At 41.9% G+C, this 17,143-nt stretch overlaps 1 protein-coding gene across 2 annotated transcripts in view; it reads right to left on the bottom strand.

The window, feature by feature from the left end:
• The window catches only part of mrps5 (mitochondrial ribosomal protein S5), a 62,559-nt gene extending 52,392 nt beyond the window's left edge, over window positions 1–10,167 (bottom strand). For both annotated transcript variants that reach the window (XM_042333458.1, XM_042333459.1), the window contains exon 1: window positions 10,091–10,167. In XM_042333458.1, the coding sequence (XP_042189392.1) occupies window positions 10,091–10,136 (46 nt within the window). In that variant the 5' untranslated portion in view covers window positions 10,137–10,167. The remainder of the gene's footprint in view (window positions 1–10,090) is intronic.
• Between the last annotated feature and the right edge of the window lie 6,976 nt (window positions 10,168–17,143).

The following is a 17,143-nucleotide window of genomic DNA, read 5'->3' as shown; positions in this document are numbered from 1 at the left end:
TTTTCAGATAATATTAATTCATGGCTGTAGTTATTTCATTACTATAATTAGTCTCTCCTCTCTCCCTTCTGCTCTCCTTTGAAGTAAATAGCTAGTAGCGGCAATTAATATTGTTTTTAATGGGTTCTTGTAAATGGCAAAGTTAATAAAATATCTAGTAAAATAATGCTGAAATAAAATCTTACATCACCAATTAACATCAATTGAAATAGGTTGAATGAATGGACAATGTTACATTAATAATTAATAATAATAATTAATATAAGTAGTGTTACACGTTTCTTAGCATCCACTCATACCACAACAGCTGTTCATCATGCTGCAGCCTTAAATAATGATAAAGTTGTATTTTTTNGTGTTTTTTTACGTCAAAACATGTCAAAGATTTACAGGAACCTTGTGAAGTGTTTTGAGACGTTCTCAACAATATAACGTTATATCAAATGCAAGGATTATTATTATAAAGTGCTCCACAGTGACATTATTTGTTAGCGAACGTGATAGTCATTTGACCAACACGGTCCAATAAACAGATTGACCAATATATTTGAAGAATAGATCACCAGGAGAAACTTCCTTCTCTTTTTGATTAAGTGTCATGGGATCGTTAACATCCATCTGAACAGGGAGATGATTAGACTTTAGGGCTATTTCTGGGATAGAAAACTGAGGTGAACAACAATTACTCAAAAGTTTTCTTCTGCTCAGTTTAGCAAAATAGAACGTTCAATATTTATCAGATCAAATGTTCTCCAGGTGTGTGTGGCGGAGGCTGTCTCCATAGCAATGGCTGTGAAGCTTGGGTTTGTGGATCTGGACTTCCATCTCCTAGCAATCGAATGCCAGTCGGAGGGATACTGATTACTCTGTAAGATAGAAGTCAGGTGTGATGGATGTAGCTTCATGTTTGTACCCACTGAGAACAGCGTAACCTGAAGAACAATAATTGTGGTAAATATTGAATACATCACTGAATTAGCTCCAATGTCAACACAAAACGGGGGAAAAAATCAAGAACTAGGAAAAGAATTAAGATCCCACGACAAGAAATGCTAATTGGGGATATAAAAAGTTCAACTGTCACACAATGATCGAAAGTATCTTTACAAAATTTGTTTGATTTCTGAATACACATGAAATAAATGTCAGATATAATATATGATATTGCCAGCAAACTTCAGCAATATTGTAGTTCAGTTATTCATAGATTCATAGAAAGTTACGGCACAGAAGGAGGCCATTCGGCCCATCGAGTCTGTGCGGCTCTTTGACAGAGCAAGTCACTTCCACTAACCCCAATCACCAGCTTTCTCCCCATAACTCTGCAAACCCGTCTTCCCCAGATACCTATCCAGTTCTCTCTTAAAAGCTGTTATCGAATCGGACTTCACGACCCTTTCAGGCAGATCATTCCAAATTCGAACAACTCGCTGAGTGAAAAAATTTCTTCTAACCTCCCCTCTGCTTCTTTTGGTAGATATCTTAAGACTGTGACCACAGGCCACAGACACACTGACCAGCAGAAACAGCTTTTCCTTATCTAGTCTGTCGAAACCTTTCATGATCTTGAAGACCTCTATCAGGTCCCCCCCACGTAACCTTCTCTGCTCTAATGGGAAAAGTCCTAACTTCTCCAGCCAGTCCTCATAGCTGGTTACAGTCCTCCTCACTATTTACTACCCTACCTAACTTTGTATCATCTGCAAACTTGGAAATAGTGCTCTCTATGCCCAAGTCCAGATCATTAATATATATTAGAAAGAGCAGTGGTCCCAATACCGATCCCTGGGGGACACCACTGCACACCTCCTTCCATTTCGAGAAACACCCATTAACCACCACCCTCTGCTTTCTGTCACTCAGCCAGTTCTTAATCCAAAATGCCACTGTCCCCTTAATACTGTGGGCCTCTCATTTTTTTTATTCATCTCTTATGTGGTACTGTGTCAAAAGCCTTTTTGAAATCCATGTAAATAACTTCCACCGTATTTCCCTCATCAACCCTCGCAGTCACCTATTCAAAAAATTCTATTAGATTTGTTAGGCAAGATTTGCCTTTAACAAATCCATGTTGGCTGTCTCTAATTACCTCATGTTCCTCTAAGAAGAGACTTATTCTGTCCCGAATTATGGTCTCCAGTAGTTTTCCTATTACCGAAGTTAGGCTGACTGGCCTGTAATTTCTGGGTTTGTCTTTCTGCCCCTTTTTGTAGAGGGGGGTAACATTAGCCACTTTCCAGTCTCTTGGCACCACTCCTGTGTCCAATGAAGATTGAAATATAATGGCCAAAGCCTCCGATATTTGAACCCATATCTCCCACAGCAACCTTGGGTGAAACCCATCTGGTCCTGGTGACTTATCAATTTTGAGCCCAGTCAATCTTTTCAGAACTTCCTCTCTGTCTCTAGTAATCTGATCTATTTCCTCTACCCTCTAATCCAATACTGCGGCATTTGGGGCATCTATTTCCGTTGTGAAGACAGATGCAAAGTACTCGTTCATGCTTCATACTCGTTCATGCTTCATACTCGTTATGAAGCATTTGCTTTGCTTTTGTGTGCCTTCTGAGTATTATAAGGAGTCCTGTAGCTCAGTGGTCAGAGCACTCGCCTCACAAGCGAGAGACCTGGGTTTGATTCCTGGCAGGACAAAACCTTGGGCAAGTTTCCTTACTCCACATGCCTGATAATAATCCCTCAAGCAAAAAAATAAATTGGTCACTTCAATCCACGACTGTTTGTGGGAAGCTGTTGTGCGCAATTGGCTGCCGCGTTTCGCCCACAAATACACAGTCAATTCACTTTACAGTATATTCTGTGAAGCACTTTGAGACGTCTAGAAGACATGAAAAGCACTATATCAAATGCAAGGATTATTATTATTATAAAAAGCTTGGTGTTCAACATAGTTTTGAGCAGGTTTTTATAAACTTCAAATCTGCAGGCATGAAATATAACCAACCCAATGCAAACAATCAATTAACCTTTCAGCAATCTAAATTGTGTCCTTTTTGACTGATATGCTGCTTTTTCAGAATACTTGCAATGTTTTGCATAATCATGGTTATTAAACAAGGTAATTCTACTAGCATGTATTATTAATGAAAGTAATTACTCATCATCTATTACTCCCCCATATTTACTCTAAATGATTTATATTTACATCAACCTGCAAAAATATTTAGTTTATTGGTACATTGTGATTCATGCTGATACAAAAAACAATTTCAACTCAACCCTAAATGCATGGATAACCATGAGCAGCCTAGTGCAGTAATCTTAATTTTATCAAACAGTGGAGTAGATGTACAGGTCAATAGATTTCCCGTAGTGTATGTCCACTTCATTCATTTAGCTTTTATTTTGTCTCTGATGAAACGTCAGTCAGTAAAGACTTTGAAGTAAAAAAAGCATGCAGTCTGAGCCAACCAATGTTTTGGAGTAATGGATATGTAAAGTACTGACTTGAGAGAGCAAATTGAACCACATTGAAGCTGCTCTCAAAAGCAAATTGAATGAATAGATTTTGTAAATACTTCAAGAACCAGCTGTAGTTATTCCATACAATTCTACACAAGAAGAAATGTACTAGTGTGATATTAATATGATTTTTGTGTAGAGAAATGTTTAAAAAACAAAGACTTTGGCTATTCCATCTTCATCACAGTAAATTTTAGCTATTCCATCTGCACTCCCAATTAATTTCAGCCTTGGTGGTGTCACACACTGTGAGATTTGGTCTTCAGCTATATTTCTCAATGGGACAACTGTGGAAATTACATGTATATTTTTAGTCCTATTGTTTTTACAAACAAATGTTTGAGGACAGATAATAACAGCAGTCCGTTTCTGTTCAGTCTGTACTTGATACAGTAATACTCAAATAAATTGTACCAGTCAGAACCATAACATTTAATATGATTTACACAAGTCCGAGTTACAGGCAAACTGTGTAAGTCGTATAAAATACGATTTAATCAATAATGTACAACGCATGGATAATTCAATGCGTCCGGTAAGTGTACATGTGGTAGTTCATCATTGCAGCCGATAAGTGTGTGCGCGGTGATGTGTCAAGACCGCATTTCCTGAGATTCAATGCATCTTAACCCGTCAACACATGCGCACTTACCTGCAACCATTAGAATCGCAATGAATCGCAGGAAATGAAGTTCTTCTGTACATGTGTACGACAGATTAAGACCACGTATCCCACGATCAGCCGTCCAGTAAATACTCGCGCATCCACCAGTCAGGATGGCATTATGCTCAATTCAATGAAGCCAATAAATGCAACTCAGTTGAATGAATGTATGACTTAGATGATTATACGATTTATAAAGATAAGACTTATGCGTGTTTTACTCTATATGGACACACAATCAATGAGAGTCACATAGTCACTGCATGTTTACCAAGTGATGTATGATGGATTTAGACTCTTGTGGGAGGACTCCTATCGGTCACTGACCTGATCTGTGTGTGCATATTATATATAATCCTGTATGTATGTATGTATGTATGTATGTATGTGTGTGTGTGTGTGTATATATATATTTATCCTGTGTGTATCAGTCACTAACCTGTTCTCTGTGTATGTACAGTATATATAGTATGTATTATCCAGTGAGTGTCACAGTCACTGACCTGTTCTGTGTGTATATATAATATATATTATCCTGTGTGTGTGTATATAGCGTGTATAATATATATTATCCTATGTATATATATTATTATAATATATTATCTTGTGTATATACAGTATGTATTATATATTATCCAGTGTGTATATACAGTATATAATAGATTAACTTCTGTGTATATACAGTATATAATGTATTTTATCCTGTGTGCATATACAGCATAATATAAATTATCCTGTGCGTGTATATACAGTATATAATATAGATTATCCTGTGTGTATATATTCAGTATATAATATAGATTATCCTGTGTTTATATACAACAACAAAATTACATTTGTAAAGCGCCTTTCATGTCGGGAGGACGTCCCAACGTGCTGGACAGAGAGAGTTATGGACCCGAGCTGGGGGTCGGGGTCGAGGAGGGTGGAGGGCTGGGGGGGAAGCAGGGAGATCAAAAGCATGGTTGAAGAGGAGGGTCTTGAGATGGGTGGCAACGGAAGGGGTGAGGCGGAGGGACGGCGGGATGGAGTTCCAGAAGGTGGGGGCAGAGTGGCAGAAGGCCTACCTGCCAATAGTGGGGCGAGCGGGGCGGGGAATGTGAAGTAGGTCTGAGCCCGCTGAGCGGAGGGAGCGAGTAGGATGGTAGGGGGTTTTGGAGCCGCAGAGGTAGGGGGGAGCAAGACGATGGAGGGCTTTGAAGGTGAGGACCAGGATCTTGAACTGTATCCTCTGTGAGATGGGAAGCCAGTGGAGTCGGGCGAGGATGGGGGTGATAGGGTCACGGAGCCTGGTGCAGGAAAGGACATGGACTGCAGAGTTCTGGATGATCTGCAGCCTTTGGAGGGAGGAGTTGGGGAGGTCGACAAGCAGTGAGTTTGCAAAGTCAAGCCTCAATGTAATGAAGGTGTGTATGAGGGTTTCGGTGGCCTGCAGATGGAGACAATGTCGGAGCCGGGCGACTTTGCGGAGGTGGGAGAAGGTAGAGCGGGTCATGGCACAGATGTGGGGTAGAAAGGATAGTTGAGGATCAAACAAGACCCCAAGGTTCTGGACTGGCTCGGTGAGGTGGAGTGTGCAGCCATGGATGGTGATGCTATCAGCGCCTGAGGTGAGGAGGCGCTGACGGGAGCCAATCAGGAGAGCCTCGGTCTTGTTGACATTCAACTGAAGAAAGTTAGCTCTCATCCAGGACTTGATGTCTGACAGACATTCTGTCAGGACAGCAGTGCTCCTGGTGTCAAGGGCAGAGAAATAGAGTTGGGTGTCATCAGCATACATGTGGAAGTTGACCCCATGTCTGCGGATGATGTCGCCAAGAGGGAGCATATAGATAGTGAAGAGGAGGGGACTAAGGACAGAGCCCTGAGGAACGCCACACAAGACGGTGCAGGGGCTAGAAGAGAAGCCATTTGAGGAGATGAAGCGCAGGTGGTGTGAGAGGTACGATTTGAACCAATCAAGGACAGAACCGTGAAAGTTGAGGTGAGAGGAGAGGTGGTGGATGAGGACAGAGTGGTCGACAGTGTCAAAGGCAGCAGAGAGGTCAAGGAGGACGAGGAGGCAGAGGGAGCCCTGGTCAGATGTCACTTTGTCACTTTGACCAGGGCTGTTTCTTGCTGTGGGCGGCACGGAAACCCGATTGGAGGGGTTCGAGAAGGGAGTGGCGGGATAGAAGGAGCGAAGCGGAGAAGCAACAACTGGTTCCAGGACCTTGGAGAGGAAGGGGAGGTTGGAGATGGGGGGTAGTTAGGGAGTAGAGAAGAGTCCAGGGAGGGTTCTTTCAAGATAGGAGTGATGACAGCGGCGTTTAATGGGGTGGGAACAGTACTGGAGAACAGAAAAGTTTACGATGTCAGGGAGTAGAGGGGTAAGGAGGTGGAGCTGGGAGGTAAGGAGAGGGATGGGGTCGAGGGAGTAGGTTTCATACGGGTTATGGTGGTGATGAGAGAGGAGGGGGAGACAGGTTCAAAGGTGTGGAGGAAGGGATGGATAGGGGTCGGGGGAGGAGGAGATGGGGAGGGGGAAACAGATGCAGTGGCAGAGGCAGCTGAGCAGATACATATGTCATCCTGTGCGTATACAGCGCAAAATATATATTATCCTGTGCGTGTGTACATATATAGTGTATATTATAGATTATCCTGTGTGTGCATACAGTATAGTATACAGTGTGTATATACAGTATAGTGTAGTTTGTATATACAGAATATATTGTATGGTATTCATGTATATACAGTATATACAGTATAGTATACTATGTGTATATACAGTGTATATTGTATAGTATACTGTGTGTATATACTGTGTATATTGTATAGTATACTGAGTGTGTATACAGTATAGTATACAGTGTGGTATACAGTGTGTATATAGTACAGTGTGGAGTCCTGTAGCTCAGTGGTTAGAGCACTCGCCTTGCAAGCGAGACACCTGGGTTCAATTCCAGGCAGAGGGCGAAACCTTGGGCAAGTTTCCTTACTCCACACAGAGCCTAATAATAATCCCTCCAAAATACAAAACAATAATAAATTGGTCATTTTCAATCCACAGCTGTTTGTGGGACACTGCTGTGCGCAATTGGCTGCCACGTTTCGCCCACAAATATAGTATCCAGTGTGTATAGTATAGTATCCAGTGTTTATTCACTATAGTATCCAGTATGTATATACAGTGTGTACACAGTATGGTATCCAGTGTGTATATACAGTGTGTATACAGTATTGTATCCAGTGTGTATATAGTATAGTATCCAGTGTTTACAGTATAGTATCCAGTGTGTATACAGTATAGTATAGTGTATATAGTAACCGGTGTATACAGTATAGTATCCAGTGTATATAGTATCCAGTGTGTATCCAGTATAGTATACACTGTGTACATAGTATAGTATATAGTGTGTATATAGTATAGTATATAGTGTATATACAATGTGTATAGTGTAGTATACAGTGTATATAGTGTATATAGTATAATACACAGTGTATATACAGTGTGTATAGTACAGTGGATATAGTATGTATGGTATAATGTATATAGAGTATAGTATACAGTGTATATACAGTGTATAGCATAGTGTGTATATGGCATAGTATAGTGTGTATCGTATAGTATACAGTGTATATAGTGTGTATAATATAGCATATACACAGTGTCTATAGTATGATACAGAGTATATGCATTGTGTATAGTAGTGTATATAGTACAGTATACAGTGTGTATATAGTATAGTATACAGTGTATATACAGTGTGTATATAGTAGTGTCTATATACTGTGTATATAGTATAAACAGTGTGTGTAGTATACAGTGTGGATAGTATGGTGTGTGTACTATATAGTAATCATAATAATAATAATAATCCTTGCATTTGATATAGCGCTTTTCACATCTTCTAGACGTCCCAAAGCGCTTCACAGAATATACTGTAAAGTGAATTGACTGTATATTTGTGGGCGAACGCGGCAGCCAATTGCGCACAGCAGTGTCCCACAAACAGTCATTGATTAAAAATGACCAATTTATTATTGTTTTTGGTTTTGGAGGGATTATTATTAGGCTCTGTGTGGAGTAAGGAAACTTGCCGAAGGTTTCGCCCTCTGCCTGGAATTGAACTCAAGTCTCTCACTTGCAAAGCGAGTGCTCTAACCACTGAGCTACAGGACTCCATAGTGTGTATAGTATACAGTGTGTATGTAGTATATACAGTGTGTATAGTCTAGTGTTTATATAGTATACACAGTGTGTGTATTATACAATGTGTATAGTATAGTGTGTGTACTATATAGTGTGTATAGTATACAGTGTGTATGTAGTCTATGCAGTGTGTATAGTATAGTGTGTATATAGTGTGTACAGTGTGTGTAGTATATAGTGTGTATAGTATAGTGTGTATATAGTGTGTATAGTAGTGTGTATATAGTGTGTATAGCAGTGTGTATAGTATAGTGTATATAGTATACAGTGTATAGTATAGTGTGTATATACTGTATACAGTGTATAGTATAGTGTGTATATACTGTATACGGTGTATAGTATAGTGTGTATATACTGTATACAGTGTATAGTATAGTGTGTATATACTGTATACAGTGTATAGTATAGTGTGTATATAGTATACAGTGTATAGTATAGTGTGTATATAGTATACAGTGTATAGTATAGTGTGCATATAGTATACAGTGTATAGTAGTGTGTATATAGTATACAGTGTATAGTATAGTGCGTATAGTGTGTACAGTGTATAGTATAGTGTGTATATACTGTATACAGTGTATAGTATATTGTGTATATAGTATACAGTGTATAGTATAATGCGTTAGTATGTACAGTGTACAGTATAGTGTGTGTATAGTATACAGTGTATAGTATAGTGTGTATATGGTATACCGTGTATAGTAGTGTGTATATACTGTATACAGTGTATAGTATACAGTGTATAGTATAGTGTGTATATGGTATACAGTGTATAGTATAGTGTGTATATGGTATACAGTGTATAGTATAGTGTGTATATACTGTATACAGTGTATAGTATAGTGTGTGTATGGTATACAGTGCATAGTACAGTGTGTATAGTATAGTGTGTATATAGTATACAGTGTATAGTGTGTATAGTATGTACAGTGTATAGTATAGTGTATATATAGTATACAGTGTATAGTATAGTGTGTATATAGTATACAGTGTATAGTGTGTATAGTATGTACAGTGTATAGTATAGTGTGTATATAGTATACAGTGTATAGTACAGTGTGTATAGTATGTACAGTGTATAGTATAGTGTGTATATAGTATACGGTGTATAGTAGTGTGTATAGTATAGTGTGTATATAGTATACAGTGTATAGTGTGTATAGTATGTACAGTGTATAGTATAGTGTGTGTATAGTATACAGTGTATAGTATAGTGTGTATATAATATACAGTGTATAGTATAGTGTGTATATGGTATACAGTGTATAGTATAGTGTGTATATAATATACAGTGTATAGTATAGTGTGTATATGGTATACAGTGTATAGTATAGTGTGTATATAATATACAGTGTATAGTATAGTGTGTATATAGTATACAGTGTATAGTATAGTGTGTATATGGTATACAGTGTATAGTATAGTGTGTATATAATATACAGTGTATAGTATAGTGTGTATATAGTATACAGTGTATAGTATAGTGTGTATATGGTATACAGTGTATAGTATAGTGTGTATATAATATACAGTGTATAGTATAGTGTGTATATAGTATACAGTGTATAGTACAGTGTGTATAGTATGTACAGTGTATAGTATAGTGTGTATATAGTATACAGTGTATAGTATAGTGTGTATATAGTATACAGTGTATAGTATAGTGTGTATATAGTATACAGTGTATAGTGTGTATAGTATGTACAGTGTATAGTATAGTGTGTACAGTGTACAGTGTGTGAGGCACTGACCTGATCTCAGACTCAGGATCGCAGCTCGAGCACCAACCGCCGCCATCACCAGCCACAGCAGGACCCCGACAAGCAGCCGCCACACTCCGCCTGCTCTCACTCACACATACACACCCTCTCTGTGAACTCTCGGCACCGTCCATTTCTTTTTTTGTTTCTTGGTTTTAATAATATGCAGAAATGAGTTGGCTCAACCAGGTGTCTTTTCGGGGGAATTTTTTTTAAGAAAAGAGAGAACATTAGGCATCTGCGAGGACGCCTTGTGAGTGTGTGGCGAGTGGGTCTCAGTGCCGTTACAGTGACCACGTGCTGTGGAGCCGTGTGTCACTGGGACTCAGCTCAACCCCTCCCCCACTCCCCCTCAACCCTCCTCAACCCCTCAACCCACCTCCACCCCCCCTCCCCCTCCCTCCCCACCTCCACCCCCCCTCCCCCTCCCTCCCCACCTCCACCCCCCCCCCCTCCCTCCCCACCTCCACCCCCCTCCCCCTCCCTCCCCCTCCTCAACCCACCTCCACCCCCTTCCACCCTCCTCAACCCCCTCCTCAACCCACCTCCACCCCCCTCCCCCTCCCTCCCCACCTCCACCCCTCAACCCTCCTCAACCCCCCTGCCCACCTCCACCCCCCCTCCCCCTCCCTCCCCCTCAACCCTCCTCAGCCCTCAACACTCCTCAGCCCTCAACACTCCTCAACCCTCCTCAACCCTCCTCCCCCTCAACCCTCCTCCCCACCTCCACCCCCTCCCTCCCCCTCCTCAACCCTCCACCCCTCAACCCTCCTCAACCCTCCTCCCCACCTCCACCCCTCAACCCTCCTCAAACCCCCCTCCCCACCTCCACCCCTCAACCCTCCTCCCCACCTCAACCCTCCTCAACCCTCCTCCCCACCTCCACCCCTCTCCCCCTCCCTCCCCACCTCAACCCTCCTCAACCCTCCTCCCCACCTCCACCCCCCTCCTCAACCCTCCTCCCCCCCTCAACCCTCCTCCCCACCTCCACCCCTCAACCCTCCTCAACCCTCCTCCCCACCTCCACCCCTCAACCCTCCTCAACCCACCTCCACCCCCCCTCCCCCTCCCTCCCCCCTCCTCAACCCTCCACCCCTCAACCCTCAACCCTCCTCCACACCTCCACCCCTCAACCCTCCTCCCCACCTCCCCCTCCTCAACCCTCCACCCCTCAACCCCCCTCCCCACCTCCACCCCTCCCTCCCCCTCAACCCTCCTCAACCCCCCTCCCCCCCTCAACCCTCCTCAACCCTCCCTCCCCCCTCAACCCTCCTCAACCCCCCTCCCCACCTCCACCCCCCCTCCCCCTCCCTCCCCCCTCCTCAACCCTCCTCCCCCCTCAACCCTCCTCAACCCCCTCCCCACCTCCACCCCTCCCTCCCCCTCCCCCTCCCCCTCCCTCCCTCCTCAACCCCCCCTCCCCACCTCCCCTCAACCCTCCTCAACCCCCCTCCCCACCTCCCCCTCAACCCTCCTCAACCCCCCCTCCCCACCTCCCCCTCAACCCCCCCTCCCCACCTCCCCCTCAACCCTCCTCAACCCCCCCTCCCCACCTCCCCTCAACCCTCCTCAATCCCCCCTCCCCACCTCCCCCTCAACCCTCCTCAACCCCCCCTCCCCACCTCCCCCTCAACCCTCCTCAACCCCCCTCCCCTCCTCCACCCCCCCTCCCCCTCCCCCTCCCTCCCCGCTCAACCCTCCTCCCCCTCAACCCTCCTCAAACCCCCTCCCCCTCAACCTCCTCAACCCCCCCTCCACCCCTCCCCCTCCCTCCCCCCTCAACCCTCCTCAACCCCCCTCCACCCTCAACCCCCTCACCCCCTCCCCCATGCCCTCCCCTCAACCCCCCCCTCCCCCCTCAACCCCCCTCCCCTCTCAACCCCCCTCCCCACCTCCCCCTCAACCCCCCTCCCCCCCACCCCTCATCCCTCACCGCCCCTCACCAGCAAGACAGAGGCAATGGTCAAGGCAATAGACTGCTGGTCCATTGTGCCGCTCGCACACACACACAGGGCGTGGATCCCAGCCTCATCGGGGCTGTAGCAGTTACAATGGAACAAATGGCTGCTTCCTGATTTGTAAAATAACAGTATTTCTCACTAGCAAGACTGAACAACAAAATACAAATTGCAATACAATTTCAACTTGTATAAGTGCCTTTCACACAGCGAGGATATCCCTGACAAATTCTGGCCATGCTGAAGGTGGGAGGCAAGGGGGTGAGGAGGGGAAAGATGACCGAACTTGTGGTCAATGAGATGTTCTGGCGTGTGCCTTGAACGGGGAGGGTGGGGTTGTGGGGAGGAAAGGACAAACTAGAAATCCGTTTGAAAACATTTAACTGCTGTTTTTTAAAAAAGAATGGGATCTTAAAATTAGAACATTTTTTAAATCAATAGTTGTTTGTCACTTGTTTTGTAGACTTAAGGAATAAGAAATTACATGCACGTATCCCTTATTTTGTAAGTTAATACGTTAATTTTTGAGGTGTACAAAATTTGCATAGGAAAATGTGTTGGCGTACTTCAGAAAGACTAGGTTGGAAGTCGAGCCATGGGTGGGTAGGGGGCGGTAAGTTGACGGTAGTTATGGTTGACCATATGTTTCAGGGAGGATTTAGAGACCCGAGTGGAAGAAAGATGAACGAGTTTCAGAGATTATGGGCATAGTTGTTGGGACCTTAGTTAACACCTCATCAGAAGCATTGGTCATTCACTTCATGGCTGTTTGTGGGTCAATGCAGTACACAAATTGGCTGCTGTGTTTGCCTATAAAATATACTTTGCAGTAAATCCTGTGAGGTACCTTGAGATGTCTTGGAAGGCATAACAAGGTGCTGTGTCAAATACAAGGATATTATTAAGGACAGCACCTCTAACCATGCAATACCCCCCCAGTATTGTATTCGAGTATCAGCCGAGACTACATGAGTTCTGATGTGGGGCTTAAAACCATACTTACCTCTGCACTGTGGTTTGCAGATCTTGCAGATCTTGCAGCAATTGAGAGGCAATATTGCTCACCCAACATGGAGCTGGAGATGGAAGTGGGGTTTCAGCATTTGGATGACTAATATTTCATGAAGTCAACAATTGCTGTTGTAATTGCACATTTTTGGAACACAAATGAATGTGAACAAAGAGTGTTCACCATCCCCGCGCATTAAAGCTGGCAATTCACTTTGTGGCAGTGTGCAAAATGGTTGCTGTTTTTGCTTACAAAATACACAGTCACTGTACTTTGCAGTAAATCCCTTGAAGCACTTTAAGATGTTCTCCCAACATGAAAGGCACAATATGAAACACAAGTATCTTCTATTGTGAAATTCTTTATTGTGCAATTATACATTTGAATTGCACACTGTTTGTAATGAACCAGGAATATGCTCTGTACCTTGATGCTCCATTTTCACTTCAATATTTACATCCTCAGCCTTCAAGATGGATTCTCTGATAAACGTCAACCATCCAGGCTTAACCGCTTTTGTGATGCTGGCCTTCCTCCAGCCCTCTACCTCTGAGCATAATTACATGCCAATGCAGCATAAAGAGTGCAAAATATGCTATTACTAATATGAATGCTCTCGTTCAACAGTGCATGCCAGAACAATGTTAGTTAAGCTGAACTATAATTTAATCGCTATTGATTATCATTGACATTATGTAGCTTAACTTCATTATGACAAATTAGGCTGGCCGCAGCTGTAATAGCGCAAACCTCACTTTAGTTAGTTGCTGAACTAACTCATTCTGATCATTACCACAAGATGCTTTTGATTCACTATCCAGCTTTTGCCACAAGTAATGCAATGTAGGCAATGCATTAGTCCCATCACAAATTACCACACTATTCACGGATTGCTACACATTTGTCACATACTGACAATCCTACATGTGCGCAGAACTCATGTTTCACAGTCGTTGAGGTAAATAGACGCTCAGTTTACAATCATTCTTTGGCAAATGACTTAGAATTGAAACACAAATCCATGTGTTTTGCCAAGTATTAGGTGATTTGGATTCATGGAAAGAGGAGTAATGTCCTAAGAAACTAATTTCTTATTCATTTTGATCTTATTCCTGTGTCAGAATGACAGATGCCACTTTCTGCGCCTATTGCGAGGTTGGTTATCACTTCAACTGAGCAATGGCCTGAGTGCATTTGAGTTTTAAAATCCTCAAAGAATAGCTGCTTCAAGGATGAATGATGACCCTTCCATTTCCACCAGACCTGGAAGAAAGAGAATGATTGAAGAAAGGGATTTTCCATTATTTTGTTTATTTGCTGTTCTGCTCGTCTCCACTCCACGTGGATACATTGCTTTCTGTTGCAAAGCTCCCAGATCTTAATTGGGATTTTACCTTTATGCCTATTTTTCCCTACATTTTTCTGCACAAGAGGGAGAGGTCACCAACAGAGCACTGACAACCAATCTGTTAATGTTGGTGCTTCTGATTGCCAGCTAGTGTTGCCAGAAGGGCAGCTGTAAAGATATTGTGTGGGGACAGGATAAGGCAATAGCTTCCATGATTGAATATGCTACCGATACAAACTTTGGGCATGAAGGTGAAGAATGGACACTGCAATGTGGTAATAGGGGGTTGGTGTTCTTTATTAAACCTAGTCCAAGGATGAGTCACTGCCTTCGGGAGAGGAGATAGAAGGAAGATGAACTGCAGGCAATTTTATTTCAGGTTATAGAATTAATTAAACTGCTATTGGGGAAAGTATGAATTTGTGATTTGGGCTTGAAAAGTTCAATTTAATTTTTTTAAAAAAACTTTTCATTCAGAATTTTTTAATTGACAGTTTATTCAGTTTATTAAACTTATTTCTCTTTGATTCTTTTTCATTACTTCTTTTTGCTTTCTCTCTGTTGGCTATTTCTCTGTCTTTGTGTCATCTAAAGTTTTTATCTTTGCCTTCCCCTCCAACTCTGAGAAATTAAACTCAAGATGTCTGATCAATCCTTGCAAAACACTTAAGCACATGTGTTCTTTGTTCTTTGTAATGTCCTTCTTTTACCTGATCTGTTCCCTTCCCACTATATTTCTTTCGTACACATTATAGCATCTTGTTTATGTGTAATTTTCTTTCAGTAATTAGGTTTTGGTAGAAAGTGTACATACTGAACATTAAGATAAGCAGCCCTGTTGCGTTTTAAACAAATATACTGTTAAATGTAAAAAGGACTGGCATAACAAGGGCATTAGAGCTAGTATTAATTTCGCCATACAAAGACAGATGTATCAGTTTGCTGCAAAGGAATTAGCATTTTAATTGCACCAGAAGCTCATAAAATAGCCATCATGATTCTCGAAGGTGATGTGAAAAAATGTCTGTGAGCTTTTTATTGGCTTCCAGCTTGAAAGAACCATATATTTCCTTAGTCATACTGATCAAATGGAATCAGAAGTGACTGTGCCCAATCACATAAAATAGTATGTAATACCCAATTCTCCTATTAAATATGAGAATTCCTCTTTGACCGCCCTTTCGGCCATCTTCTGTGGATTCCTGGGTCCTCTGACATCATAATCTTTAAGCAGAAGAAAATGAGGATTGCCAGCATCAGCTAGGATTTTTTCTTTTTGTTGTTAAATAGTCAATGGGCTCTGATGTGTCAATTGTTATGGCTACAATTTTTAAAAATTTATTGTGCCTATCTGAGTGTACTTCCTGGTAAATAATCCTCCAGATTAATTATTCATCCAATCCCTCATGGCTAGCTAAAATGGTCCCTGCATCTGCTCACAAAAACAGTCTGCACTTGTAGGTAATTACCTGTTTGAGATATTTTCATGTTATTAAGGCCCAATAATTATTATTAATAAATACATTCTTTTTTTCTTGTCCTTTATGTGAGACGTTAAACTGAGGTTATGTCTGTCTGTTCAGGTGGACGGTAAAAATCCCATGGTACTATTCAAAAAGAGAAGGGAATTTCTCCTGGTGTCACGGCCAACAGATTGGTCATTCCCTTTATGTCTGTTTGGGGGACCCTGGTGAATGCAAATTTGTTGCCACATTCACCTTCACATACACGTGGAGTCCTGTAGCTCAGTGGTTAGAGCAGTCGCCTCGCAAGTGAGAGACCTGGGTTCGATTCCCAGCAGGACGAAATGTTGGGCAAGTTTCCTTACACTATACGCCTCTGTTTACCTAGCAGTACGTAAGAACAATGCCAGAGCATATTAGACTCCATTGTCTTGTTAACAGCGGAAGAAAGCAGAACAAGCATAGCCCATTCAGTCTATCAAACCTTTCCATACACCACATGTGACACACCCCATCAGGGACCTTCCACTCCTCAGGGAAAGCTCTGCATAGCTACTCGATGAACCCAAATAATCATCAAGTAAAATCGGTAGAATATTTATCTATCCTGGCATCTTCACTGCTCAATTCCCCCATTGACAGTACCTCCATGTGTTCCATTATATTCCAGATGATATACAGAAGGCAAGAATAAGTTATTTCGACTTGAAGTCAAATGCTGTATTCTCAAGAGGCAACCTAGTATTTCATTACCTTTGTTGGCAACAGCTTTACATTGACTGGAAATGTTCAGTGAATGATCAATAATCACATCCAAATACCCTTCCTTCTCCACCTCTGCTAATGTATCCCCCTTCACTTATGCACATACAGTATTTACAGTTTCTCTTCCAATATGCATTATCTTGGATTTATCTCCATTAAAATCAATCTGTCATTCTCTGGCTCATCCGCTCAATTAGCCCAAATCTTCTTGCATACTAATTATCCTCCTATTGGACTCTAGCCCATATCATTTTCATTTATTTTATTTCTAGATTCTTGCTGACTTCATCTTAATGCACAAAAAAGATTCCTCATGTAGTTGTATTTTTATAGTTATATAGTTATTTATTGTATTTTTATTTTATTGTATTTTTATAGTTATATAGTTATTTTATAGTTATATAGTTATAGTTATATATACAACTATAAGAGGCTATATTTGTATAGCCTCTTATAGTTGTATTTTTGCTTCATTGATCTTGTGTGTCACAACAGGGACAT

Source organism: Callorhinchus milii, unplaced genomic scaffold (genome assembly GCF_018977255.1).
Source record: "Callorhinchus milii isolate IMCB2004 unplaced genomic scaffold, IMCB_Cmil_1.0 Scaffold3, whole genome shotgun sequence".
NCBI classification, from domain to species: domain Eukaryota; kingdom Metazoa; phylum Chordata; class Chondrichthyes; order Chimaeriformes; family Callorhinchidae; genus Callorhinchus; species Callorhinchus milii.
The sequence above is the reverse complement of the archived record's forward strand: the minus strand, read 5'-3'. Positions and strand labels throughout refer to the sequence as shown.